Genomic DNA, 14,259 nt, shown 5'->3' on the forward strand with positions numbered 1-14,259 from the left:
AAATCTAGGGTGCAGTGAATGGTGACATGGGGAGAAAATTGGAGGATATATTTTGTAACCTAAGAAACACCCTTGTTATGATCTATTAAAAGATTTGATCTGTCTGTAAGATAAGGGGAAAAATTGAATCCATGCACTCATTTGGTGGCGTTTCAGAGAATTTTACAGCATCTCCTGCTTTGGGAATCTTAAAGTCCATAATGGCTGCTAGGGAATATTTTAAGGCAGGTTTAAATTATGTGCTTAGTGGGTGAAAACAATGATTTAACATTCAAAGTGCTACCCACAGAGAAGTGAACAAGCATTCGTAGCAGCTGAACGTTTTCAGGTTTCCGCCTCTCTTTAAGGAATATCACATATGCTGGGGCTTTTTGCACGCACGATGCTGAGCGAGCGAGTGAGGGGGCAGCGTTTAAGAATTCATACGGATGGCAACATTAACACCTTAGAAGTGTGCTGCGGCCTCCACATCCCACAGAAAGAGATTGTGAAAAGAGTAAATTGCTGTTATGGGGAAGAGGAGGGGGTGAGGGTCTTCAACAAGCTGAATTTTTCAGCAGATGAAAGATTAAGTGCATGGATGTTTTCCAAAAATACCCACAATAATCGTGTGTTTGAGCTGCCTGTTTCTTAACTGTCAGCATGCACAAAACATCCGGCCAAGACGGGTCTATTGAGCGTTTGTCGAAAACAAATGATGTGGGGGAAAAAACAAAACAAAAAAATCTTGGTAATAATCACATCTTTTTCCATAATCCCTGGCATTCCCTGGCTCTGATGGTATGGCGTGTCTTTTCACTTGTATGTGAATATGTGAATGTGTGTGCATATGCTCGCTCGCACAGACTGCTGGGGGGCATGCTCACAACACACAAACACACAGGCACACGGAGGCATTTCCATGCAAATTGAAAAGAGAAGGGGTGACAGAAGAGCATGGCAGGCCCTGGGAGAAAAAGGCTGCCACAGAAGCGGGAGTCCTCGTGTGGAATCCTGCCACAAAAGAGCCCCGGATTAAACACACAATGGGAATGGGATGTGGGCTAAGGGAGGGAGGGAGTGTGTGTGACTGTGAGAGAGAGAGAGACATACAAAGTGACCCAACTCTCTCTCCTGTGTTGGCTTCCCTGCTCTAACACTGCCACGTCAAAAAGAAAAAAAAAAGAAAAAAAAAGAAAAAGGAGACACCATATTTGCCGGCGGCTGCGAACACCACTTCAGCTGGCAGAGCAGTGGAGTCGCTTGCCAGTACCTGTGACCAGGTACTTATTCCCCTTGACTTCAGGCTCAAATGCATTGTGGTGAAGTAAATGCAGAGTCACACTTAGTACCACTGCCAAGGCACAATGGGATGACAGTGCCTCATTCTCTCCTTTGGCCTTCAAACTTTTGTGTCCAACAGCAGCATATCATGAATATTGAGGCTGGGGTGTTTCTGTGAGTGTGCGGTGGGCATTGGAGACCCTTGTGCCAGGGTTTTATTTGTTGATGAGGTTTGGTTGACACGACACATTTGGCTAGAGTTTCAGATTGAGTACATATCAAGATATTATCGCTTTTATTCTTATCGGGGTTTGCTGTCTGTACAGAGAAACGGAAAAACCTTTTGAGTCAACACTTCTACTGGCAGTGTTTCTTTAAAGCCAAAGATAACAGTATTTCTTCTATGATAACTTACATAGGATATTTTATAAAAAATGGGACATTTATGTCATTTAAAAAGTAAGGTCACAGGTGGAGATGAGAAGAGTAGAGGGAGGATTTGTTTCAAATTACAGCTAACAAAGTGAAAAGTCATCTTTCATTTTAAAAAGACTTCAAAGTTATGTTTGGTTTTTGGATTATGTTTTTTTTTAAAGATTAAGTTTTGAAAAGACAAGAATTTAATATCAAGGTTAGTTATCAAGGAAGGAATGAAGCCTCTCTGAACTCAGACTAATGTATGAATTTAAGTCCTCTGAACTCAAAACTATTTGCAGTGTTTGCCACAGACTGAGACTATACGTGGGTGATGGGGGTGGCAGAGGATCATCCATACCCCCTAGTTTTTTTAGGTTTTTTTTTTTGTGTTTCTGCTCCTACAGGTGAAGATGCTCAAATATCATCATTTGCCTCTTGAAATGCAGCAGCAGAAATAAATGTAAAGAAGCTGAAATTCTGGCATGAAATGTGAATTCTCAGTGCATTTATTTATAAGCGGACAGTTCTCTTATGCATGGATGGCGATTGTATATGGGTTTCTTTCTGTTTAAAGAAGACGAAATAATGTCCAGCGAATATAGTTGGGTAGCTGTTAATATACCTGGATCGCCCATCTGAGTATCATCCTTGTGTCGGAAACACCAATCTGTTCACAGTGATAAGTTTAAGGTTTAAAACTTGTTTGGGTTAACGTTTGAGTCATGACTGAGATAAGCACAGAGGGGTTGTTATTTAAAAGTAAATATTTAAAAGTCTAAAGATATGTGAACATTACGGCTGTCAAAGAAATACAATTTTAACCGCGATAAATCTCAGAACTTCTGTAGTTAATCATGATTAATCTTTTCATGTTCAAATTCCACTATTTTGCATTAAAAATGGTTTCTGGTTTCATTTTGGATAATTGAACTGTTTTAAACTAAGGGCTACTGACTAACTTCCTGTTGGAATACAGGCCTGCCTTTATTTTGAAAGAAGATAAGGAAATTCAGGCAGATCTAAGATTGTGACATGAACTATAGTACAAAAAAGGAACTTGTTATGGATTGAAAAGAAAATAAAGGAATGGTAAAATGGTGAAGTTTCGATAAAACAAGGCACAGATCACTTTTAACTTGTCCATTGAGCTGTCTGTGAGTTTTAAAGTGAAAGCAGTTGTTTTTTAACATCACTTTGGCTGCAGGGAGAAGCTGCAGTGGCTTGACCATGTACAGAAAAGGACAATAAAGCATGCATTTAATCACAATTTTAAAAAATAATTTAGTGTTGCACAGTTTGGTAATAATGCATTATTGGGATTATATTGGCCAATATTGCCATTTGAAATTACAATATAATACATAATGGTATCATCAGTCTACTTGCTTGGTATTCAAGGAAAATGCAGAGTAATGATAGTTTGAATTGGGCATTTCTCAACTCAAAACATACAAGTATTAAATAGCATGAAGAACTGAAGTTTTACAGTAACTGCTTTTAAACTAATTTAACATTAAAAAAATATATATATTTTTTTAAAATAAAGGTACCTCTACAAAGTGCAAATGCAGTAGTACTATTGTAAACTTTAAGGTCTTTCTCTAGACATTTTTGTAAACCTTTCAAGTACTACTAAATACAAAAACAATTGCAGCCTTCTATGTGGTTATGTAAATGCACAGCCTGACATCACAATCGCAACTGTGATTAGAATTATTGCGTAAAACTAATATAACGTGCTAACTATGGGTTTTAACCAAACGCGATTAATGCATTAATGCATGACAGTCTTGGTAAAATATTATCTAAAATGTCTAATTTGGGGCACTGATGGCCTACTGGTTGAGTCACATCCCTCATACTGATCCAGTATATTCCTTTTAATGCTCTAAGAAGGGGGCTTACGTTTGCGTACAACCAATGGCTCCTTTTCTGCTTGTCATTCACCACTCTCTCTCCCTGATTTCCTACTCTATCCTCTGTTCAGTTGTACCCAAATAAAGTCAAAACCCCCAAAATATATTCTCCCGAAGGTCTAAAACCAAAAAGATCAACAGTGAGACACCAATCTTACCTTGTTCTACAAGACAGGTAAGCATTCATTTGGCTAACTTTACAACCTAATCTGTAAGAGTAATAACAATCATAACTTCTGAATATCATTATGTAGATGCAGTTTTGTAAGCAAATCATCCTTGCATCTATTGCAATTCATTTTAATGCCATGACATGAATAAGCATTAAATGTAACATGAATCTACTTTTAATCCATTACATTTTCTGTTAAAATGATAGCCACATCTTTTGTTATTGTTTTGATTGAGGGATCTGAGAGCCCCCTTAGAAATTACACACTGTTTAGTTTGAGGTTATGGTTCATTTGTCAATGTCCCTCAAAGTGAAAACAAATCAAAGGTGTGTTTGTGTGCGTGTGTGCGTTTGTGTGTGTGCCCATGTTGCAACGTACCTAGTGCATTGGCACGCGGACTCTCACGGAGGACACATGTCCCCAGGTAGCCCTCCAGCTGGGAGGGTTGGCGCATGCCTGCACAGTTGGATGGCAGGGCACGCACATGCACACACATAAACACACACACAAACACACACACACAGACATACAGCACACAGTGTGGAGTAGTGAAGAAAGAAACACAGGGTTAAAGCTTTCCACAGTCTTCCTCTCCCACTGCAGCTGAGCAGAAATATGACATTTAAAGCGCTAGCATCACTGAGGCCATACTGGCAGCTGCAGCAGCCCCATTTTGGAGGAAAATAAAGCCAGATCGAAAACAATTATGACAGAAAATGTGTAGGAGTATGCAGGATAATACACAAGTACAGCAGGTCTGGAGTAAGTAATGTTCCTAGCGTATGTTAGCAGACACTTTAACAGAAGAAGAAAAAAACATCAGATAAGATATGATCACAACACGCTATTTGCATGGAGACTGTGAAAACATTTTGATATAATATCTCATCTGTCATCATAGCGAGCAGTGGCGCACTGGCGAAGAGAAAAGATTGTTCAACAGATTGTTAAAGCTAATATCTCAACATTACACTGCCTTATGAGCCCTGCAACAGAGTGGAGTTGTGCTAAATCAAAAGACATAAAAAATTGTGGATTTCTATCTGCAGCTGGGGTGATACTGGTATCATATAACCTCATTTCCTGGTGGGTCAAAGGGGATTTTTTTTAAGATAATATAAAGCATGCATTGTTAGAGGGTTGATAAGAAAATCTAATTGAATTCCAGACTAGGCAGTGTCTTGTTAAAGTCATTGCTGCCTTTTGTTCATGGAAAACTAAAGTTCACAAACAAAAATAAAAACAATCAGGGCCCGCTGTTTGGCTCTGCTTTAGTTTTAGTGAGAGCAATAATGGATAAATCAAAGATAACACTGTGTTCTGCAGAACAGACTGGAGTAATCTTGAATTATTAGATAACAAGATAAAAATGTATTTCTGCTTCATGCAACGGCAGGAAGACAAAGAGACGGTTGGTTAGAGAACATATTGTGATGGCGACTAGTGTGTGTGTGTGTGTGTGTGTGTGTGTGTGTGTGTGTGTGTGTGTGTGAAAAGAGACAAAAGTGTGAGCGCCATACTTTGCGCCCCTCCGTTTTGCTTACCCATCATATCTTTTGTCTTCTTGAAATGTTTATACCAGCGCCCAAATTCCTGACACTTTGCCGCCGACACATTTGCATAGTAAGTGCTGTTCACAATGGAGGAAATCATACTCTGAAAGAGAGAGATTGATTGAGAGGGAGAGAGGACGAGAGAGAGACTTTAGATTCTCATTGTGGAAAATATACAGACATAATATAAAAGCTTGTGAAACATGCAGTAACACTGTAGCTTGTCAAAACAAATAAAAGATAGGGACACGGTAAAACCCAGCACTAAAAATGGCACGTGAAAACTATCAGACATGCAGATATTTTTGGATTTCCTCTCCTTAAAGGTGAACAAATTAAATCAAACAAGGCTTTGTCTGTTCTTTTTTATCAAATGCCGTTGAGTTTGTCTGAACCTTTTTATTTCAGAGTGGGTAAATTACAAAGTCAACTGAGTGCTAAGTCTGTTGACATAAAAAGCAGGCGGCACGGAGGATATTTACCTTCAAAAAGAAAGAAGATAGCGCCTTATTGAATATCAGCATCTGGGGAGTCATGCGATGTAAACAGATAAACCTCTTTTATTTTCCAGCTCTTTATTTATACAATCTGTTAAAGACAACAACTTCAAGCAGATCGAGGGCCGCACTGAGTATGTTATTCTTTACAGTCAACTCTCTACCCTCTCTGCATTCATTTCAACCTTCCTCTTTGCCGTGGAAAAACAAAAAGGCGATATTTTTCTCCTTCTAGTTTCATTAAAATGAATGTTTTAACACCTTGCTGGCCTCGGGGCAAATAGGGAGGCTGGTGCAGGAGAAATTGTTTTTGATTGTTATAAATATTCAAAAGAACCAAACCATCTGTTTTCAAATTACAGGTATGCCATCTTTATCATTTTTTTATAATATATGCGCTCCGAGGATGGTGGGGGGAACCTTCTGGCAGAGCAGAATGGCAGGGTGAGCACAATGAACTGGTTCAGGATGATTCTGGTTATTTGGTGGCAGATTTTCTCCACAAAAGGAAGGCAAAAATAGATGCTTCTATTTTCAAGCACTGAGCCCCAAGATTTGGTCATTTTAGTACATCTTTGGAGACCCAAATGTTAACTTACAGTAAAATACAGAAAAGGTAGAACAATCAACTTGAGATATGCCTCGCCAGGACACCTCATTAACTGACAAACAGTGTCGGGAGTAAGCACTACAAACTATACTGCTTGAGTACTCAGATTATGTTTTTGCTGTATTGAGTAATATAAGGTTCGGCAATTCAAATAACCTATTATAAAGTTAAATTATCATGAAAGCCATCTGTCTGTAGAGATTTGTCATATTTCCTTAGCTTTGTCACTATCAATCACACTTCTGTCCAGTTTTCGTTTCTCTCTGACTTCTGTTCATGACAACAGTGGGTAAACCTACAGGTGTGTCAGAGCGCATGAGTAGCTAGCTCATTTTTGGAAGAAAGGGATATCACAACATCGTGATGAAACACAAGCGTTTTTTGGAACCTGTGCTGTCTTGATTTCACTGACATGGCTGTGACTGGTATTGTATGCCTCTCCATGGTTCATTGTCTGATTTTTCTCCATAATAAAGAGCTGTAAAGGTTTCAGTTTTTCCCGATGATAGTACTCCATCAGGCCCCCCAGGTATACTTACAGCCACCTAAGTGTATTCGCCAACCATTATTTATTCCTTTTTAAAAATCCATACTGAATCACCATGCATGCACGATACAAATGGGTCCACTAGTATATCCCTTCAGTAAATGCACCATTTAGGAAAAATGTCTCATATTAAAAATCAAGCTTCCTATGCCATTGTTTTCACATTGAATTTTACTGCTGACACTATCCTGTATTCTTTCACTCAAGAGACTGCCTCCTCAATAACAGTCATACATGCAGCTCACCTGCTATGATTAAAGAATATCTAGTGAAACATTTTAACAGGTGAGTGATGTTTTAACCTGACATGTCAGATCGACAGTTTCAAATATCCACCGCATGGATATATTTCACATTCATCTGGGAAAGCTCCCATAGAAAGCATTTGGGCAGGGCAGGACTTTTCAAAAAATTCTTGGAAGTTGATTGGAGGACCATTCTGTCTATCACATTCATGACGGGCCAATCAGAGCAACAAGACAAAATGAGGTTGTACGTATGCACTTCTCTTAAACTGATAGGTTACCGCTGCCATAGATTGTTAATGGTGGACCTTTTCCGTGAATAAAATTGATGCCAAGGCCAGTCAGGAGGCATGCAAAAACGTCTTCTGTCAAGACAAGTTTTTGTGTGACTCTCTGCTCTTGTTTAAAAATAAATGTGGTCCAGTTCTGATTAAACTGCTGCTTTACTACAGCTACATCAGAGCTAATAGCTACTATAGCAGCAGAAGCCATTGGATGCATGGCTGTCATGAAAAGCTTTCACTCTTGCGTTCTGCCCTTGTTTTAATAAAGAAATGCTGTCCAGATCTGACAAAACGGCCACTGTGGCTAAGGTCCAAGCTATTCACTCCACTAGGAGCCAGAGGAGAGAATACATCTTTTCCATCGTGAAAAGCTTTTAGTGTTATACAATGTAGTTTTTATTCTTTATTTCATGCAGAAATGTGGTCAAGTTTTGGCAAAATGAATGCTTATTAGAGCTATATCTGAGCTAATCACAACAATGGAGGCAGCCATTGTAAACTGCTTTAGGTACAACTAAACCCTGCCCATAGCTACCGCCTCGTTCTCCTTAAATGACACTGATTGGTCCGATCAGTGTTTGGTTCGGCACAAATGTTGTGGATTAAAGCTTTTCAAGATGAATTTGCCTAGTGGCCGACATGGGTCCGGCCCGTCCATCTGCTTTGCAAGGTTAATGTTGCTTGAGCGTCTCTATACAAAGTACTGCTGTTGAATAATGTCAAAAGGGCAGAAGCACGCACACAAAAACCTATTAAATCAGGCAGGGTGGGATGACCCCTGTAACACTGGGTTATAGCATCTGTTATTATACTGCAGAATTATTGATTATAGGCTGTAAACTAGGGGAAAATAGGAAAGCAGTAGAGTGGACACATTCAAAGGTACAGTAGGCTTTATGCCATCTGGATGATATCAGCAGTAGTGTTAATTTCGCTGACTAAAACTATGACTAAAACTATTTGTCGACATCCTTTTTTTCCGTGACAAAAATTAGACTAAGACTAACAAAAATAGATCTGTTATGACTAAAACTGACAAAAAATGATTTAAGTTTTCGTCAAGACGACAAAAACTTGACTAGAATCGAATGTAGTTTTTGTCAGACATTAAAAATCTGTGATATTTCTCCACTTGGGTAAATCTGTCAAAAAACAACAGCTCTATCTCTTCTGCTTCTCAGCTGTAGAAAGCAGGAGCCCCAGATTTAGCAGGGTGCAGAGAACACACTACCATGACTTTGTATCAAATTTAGGCAAGAAAATTAATGCTTGGACTAAAAGTAAGAAACTAAAATGTGAGGACTTTTTATGGACTAAAACTAGATAAAATGTTTTGAGTTTTCGTTGACTAAAACTAGACTAAAACTAAAAAGGATCTAGACATGACTAAAGTATGACTAAAACTAAAATGCATTTTCATTTAAAGACTAAAACTGAGCCGAACATTAAAAATAGCTGCCAAAATTAACACTTATCACCAGAATATCCAACTAAACACAAAAGGATTTTGATTTTTGGCAATGCAAACGTTCTCTAACACCTTACATTTCCTTGTGAATAATGCAGTAATGCAAGCTATTTTTAGGGCAGACATCTTGTAATGTAAAAAGTTACTTGTGAAAGTAACATTCCCAACAGTGCTGGCAAATAACAGAGCCGAGATATACATGTTTTCTCATCTATCAGTCTGTTAGCACAGTTAGGCTTCCTCATCTACATTAAAGTGTACGGTCAAATTGTGCAAGCCAGAATCAGATGTAGCTCTGTAATGGTGCAATAAAGAATACTGAACACCTTCTATGAGTTCTATAATGAAACAAGCAACAGCAACACAATAGTTTGGCTTCAGTGACCAGCTACTTTGTTGTATTTGCTTTACATGCTCAAGCTCTTTGCTGATGGAGCAATTCAAAAGCTGGAGGCTTTTGTGGTCTGATATCAGACAGAGTTGTCAGCTCGTGACATTCTGTTTTTATCCTGAATCATTCCATGTTGACGGATATAAAAATAACTGCAACCAGGTTCTGAAACCAGACAAGGCAACTAGTATAAAGCGATAGGAGTGTATAAACTTAACTTTGAGGGCACCCTGGACTGCACAGGAATAGCTTTTCTGTGAGAGAAGCTGATCTTTCGCTAAACTCCTGACCCTTCTTTTGAAGCTGTATGTATCTTTTTCTATTAGACAAATCCAAACACATTACCAATCAGAACACACCAACAAAAATAAGTTTAAGGAAGGATACAAAGGAGCAAGATAGACACAAGATTTCAGTGCCAAACTGCAGGGAGGGATGTGCTTATTTAAACTAGCTTAATGGCGTATCAAGATGTCATAGTAACAGGACAAAACATTTTTGAGGCCTACAACAGCATACAGAAGTGAGGTGAGAAACTAAATGTCTGAGAGATCAACTCAGTGTCTATTTGTGTAAGTATTCAACTAAAACTTGTGCAAAAGAAAAGCAATCAAATGCTGAAGAAGAGTTCCATCATATGTGCTGCTTTTCAAGACTTTTCAGAAAAAGTCTCAAAAAACCCCTCACTTCAATAATGATAATCTGCGACTCTGATCATACACACCTCTACAGGTTACAGACTGTTGTTTCACTTTTTATAGTCCAAGTTAGCTGCCTATTTATTTGAAGTCAAATACAAGCAAGTGAGCTGAGAGTCACGTTGAAGGCCATTTATTGGTGTAAAACTGTACAACCACACTGTGTTGCATCGTGTCATGATGAAAAAATTGTGAAGGGGGGTGAGGATGTCTGCATTGGGACTTGTATGGTATAACAAAGCAGGCTTTTGTAGAAATGCTGAAAAGGCTTCATTTAATGAAAACCCTAATAGAGTTCAGGTTAGGGTTAGGAAGTCATAATTTCCCTTTTAATGGGTCATACATTTTTGCATGAAGCAGCTCCTTCTTTTAGATTTATGAAGTGTTTCCTTTAGGAAACAGTAACTGTAGTTCAATCTACTATGGCTTTAAAATGGTAATGTCCTGTTTATTTCTCATGACATATTAAAGCTAGAGTAAGGATGGCCATTCAAGTCTTGTTGCAACAGATTATTTGTTCAAATATTTCTCAAGTGCATTCTGTCAATATGATTTTTTTAGTCCGTCTTACTGAGTCCGAGCCTCCTGATCTCAAATGGTAAATATCAATCATTCCAAATCAGGCTGCCTCCTATGGAATATCTGAAAGAGCCAATGAAAACAAGCAACAGGATTTTTTGTACTTTGACAGCTCACAAAAAAAAAAAGGCAGCAAACATAAACAGGAATACTAAAAAGAGGGCCAGCTTGCAGAATTACAGCAACAACAAGAATCCCTTTACACATATGATACAATATAGCTGTGTTTCCATCAGGGGGTCCGGTTTGATTCAGTATGGTTTGGTATGGTTTGGTACACTAAACCCCAAAATAGTTTGCATTTCCACAGACATCCATGCCCTCACTTGGTGGGCGGGCTGTAAAGACATGTACGTGAAGTCCCATGCAGCACGAGTCAGCTGGTCCAGCCGCAGAGTTATAGAAAGAATGAGTGACAGAAATCAGGAGGGAATAAGCATTAAATAGCTTTATTTCAGCTGAAAGTGCTTTTAAAAAAAAAACTACATCTTAATTATGTTAACTGCTGTCAGTACAGCTCCTCAGCTGATCAAACACCTGTGCAGAGATGTTTTGTGTCATAACTGTACGTTAATACGTGAATATATCTAGTCTATAACAGCTTATACGACAAAATATGAAAGTTCAGAGCTGTACTGTGAGAATTCGCCACATTAAAAATAAGGTAAAAGTTTAGTTGGTGTTAAAATCAAACTAGATTAAGTCAGAAATCCTGGATGCACTGATATTGTTTTAAAATAGGCTGCAGCCTTGTGAGTCTTCAGGCTCTGCTTTGTGTTCTTAAAATCAGGTCCAGATAAACGTCAGGAAACTTGATTTGTGGTCAGATACCAATATCCACAGACTAGTGAACAGTTTGGATCACTGTTGAGTTCAAATATCCCCGATGCAGACAGTTTGAGCACAGTAAACCAGCTGCTGGTATTTCCCTTCATGCTCCAACTCCAACTAAGCTAGTGCACAGATGCAGCTGGAGGTGTGTGGCTCGTTAGCTGTGCTGTTAGCATAAGCAGCACTACCTCTGAGTGCATGTTATGTTTACAATGCTGTAAGCTGTCAAGTTACTGTTTTCCAATAGAAAATCATTAAGACTCACTGTGGATTCTACAATTGCAGGTTAGAGGAAGCCTGACCTGACATGTTCGCTAAGTGTGCTAAGCTAAAGTAATGAAGCGTACTTCAGGAACAGAGTTCACATTATACATACACATTCACCCCCTGTGAAAATAATTAAAACATCAACCACTAACTGGTGACCAGCACAGAAAATAAAAATAACAAGATCATCTGTTTCATATCAAAAACTGGTGTAAAGGTTTAGCGAGATACCACGTGATCTTTTGTCGTATGCATCTGGGCTAATAACAGATACTTAGAACTTAGAACCATGTATCTTCTACGCATATATCTGATACCTATTGGACTGTCCAAATGAAAGGCATGACATATGCAATGGAATCTGTGCAATGTATGTACACATGCTTTATTTCAGGAAGCATTTTTTCATCATTTTTGCCTTCAAAACAATATCTGTGCTCTGCCCATGTTTTCAAAGGGCACAGTCACCTTGACTGACCCATCTACTTTGTTTGTCTCTGAGGCAATACCAGTATATGAATTTTGGTGGGGACTATTCTCTAAAGTTAAATCCATTTCCTTTAGAGATATTTCTCTGAATCATTCACAATACAAAGACAGCTTTATTTCATCCGCTGCCTTTAACACACTATCTTTATTCTCTAGAAAGTACTGATTCAGACACTGTTAAGCACCGACACTGTTAATAAAGTATCTATTTAGTGCCGGCATTGGAAAAAAAAAAAAAGGGATATCCAATTATCTATAAATTAAAAATAAAGGTAATTGTTCTGTGCTTTTACAATGTTGAAAAATATGAAGACACTGAAAAGTCACCAGCTAACATAGTCACCTGTTAAAACATAACACCTGCTACCCTACACTGATAGTGAAGTCTTTAGATTTAGGATCATTTTATCGCTGACAAGTTTCTGATGTTTCCTGCCTAAGCCCACACATTTTACTCATATTAAATGGTTTTGCAGTTTAAAAACAAATAAACTGTTTTAGGTGTTACTTACTACAGTATGAGGTAGATGCTGAAATAATCAACAAGAAACAGGAAACGTGTCAATTTTGAATCGAGTCATGACCCCAGAATCAATATTAAATGAATCAAGAGATACTGGAAGATTAACATCTGTACTTATAATGTATGTGATTATAATATTAAAAATAGTTGAAACAGTCCTTATGTCTGTGGTTGCCATGTTTTATAATCAGATTATCATCTAGTATGCAGCCAGCCCCTAAATCAAACAACTGCTTTCCACTCACTGGGAAAGAAAAATGAGTATTTTCAATGAATATTGGTTGAGCAGCAAGCCACAAATTCCACTTTAACCTGGTTTCTGGAGCCAACACCCAAACCAAAGATCCATCTGAAAACCATAAATATGAAGTGAAAGAATTCTGCTGTAAGTCTGTGGGATAATGAACTCCTCTCCTCTAGCCTGCCATCTTTTATTTACAGTATATCTGGGCTAAGGCGGCTCCAGGCAACAAACAAGAGGCCTGCAGAAGACAGTATATTCTCTCTCTCTCTCCCCCTATCTTTGTCTCTATCTCTCTTGCTCCCTCTTTCTCCGCCATCTTTGACACAGATGTTCTAATAAACGCTCCTCATTAATCAGCCCTCTCCCTCAATACATCACTCTACCTCTCACAGGGGGCCCTGCGTGGATGTGTGAAGGAAACAACACACACACTAACACACCTATTCTCTGTCTCACTCTCTCCCACTGCTCTGTCACACACACATGCATACGCACTAAGTGAAATCAAGCAGATAACCAGAGCCTCTGCTGCCACTGCGGAGCCAGCAGGAGGGCTGTGCTAGGGCTTGTCAACAGGTAGTAGGACTGTGTGTATGTGTGTGTGTGTGTGTGTGTGTGTGTGTGTGTGTGTGTGCAGAAGCATGTGTGTGTGGACCCTCTAAGTGATAGCCATCTGCAGCACAGAGAGCTTATCGGCAAGACCAGGAAGTGGCACTGGGCTACTATCGGTCCCCAACATCTACTCCACTCCCCATCGTGGGAGACAGGAAGAGAGAGAGAGAGAGAGAGAGAGAGAGAGAGAGAGAGAGACTGTGTATGTGTGAGTGGATGGTGGTGCAGCAGTCAGGTACTGTAGGCACCCAGCTGCCAGAGTTAGAGTGTGGAGCACACACTGATAGAGGAAAACACACAAACTAAAACCCCTGCAGACCAACACACATGGAGCAGGTTAGGACTGGGCAGTATATCCAGTTTTGAAGATACACTGGTGTATTTTCAAGCAAGATAATGGGCAAGACATTATCAATGTGGTTAATGTTGTGTTAACATGATGGCATATGCTTTTCTGACTTCATGTGGCCATTAGTAAGTGTAATGTTGAATTAATTGCTTTGAAGAAAAAATAATAGACAATAGGCATAATTTTTAATAAACAGTTAAAGGATGTATGCTATTGCAGAGAAACTGCTATCAACTGACTTAAAAGTTAATTATCAGTGTCATCAGATATGAATATTTTTGTGGAAGTTCTCAACTGATGTAT

At 38.9% G+C, this 14,259-nt stretch overlaps 1 protein-coding gene across 6 annotated transcripts in view; it reads right to left on the bottom strand.

Moving 5' to 3' along the window:
* The window catches only part of LOC121513812 (DNA-binding protein SATB1), a 91,725-nt gene that overhangs the window by 42,488 nt on the left and 34,978 nt on the right, over nucleotides 1-14,259 (bottom strand). For 4 of the 6 annotated variants that reach the window (XM_041793793.1, XM_041793795.1, XM_041793794.1 and 1 more), the window contains 2 exons: nucleotides 5,314-5,425; nucleotides 4,148-4,225 (listed from right to left, as the gene is read on the bottom strand). In XM_041793793.1, the coding sequence (XP_041649727.1) occupies nucleotides 4,148-4,225; nucleotides 5,314-5,425 (190 nt within the window). The remainder of the gene's footprint in view (nucleotides 1-4,147; nucleotides 4,226-5,313; nucleotides 5,426-14,259) is intronic. The other 2 variants (XM_041793797.1, XM_041793796.1) reach the window with 1 other exon arrangement.

This window comes from Cheilinus undulatus, linkage group 8 (assembly GCF_018320785.1).
Source record: "Cheilinus undulatus linkage group 8, ASM1832078v1, whole genome shotgun sequence".
NCBI lineage: Eukaryota > Metazoa > Chordata > Actinopteri > Labriformes > Labridae > Cheilinus > Cheilinus undulatus.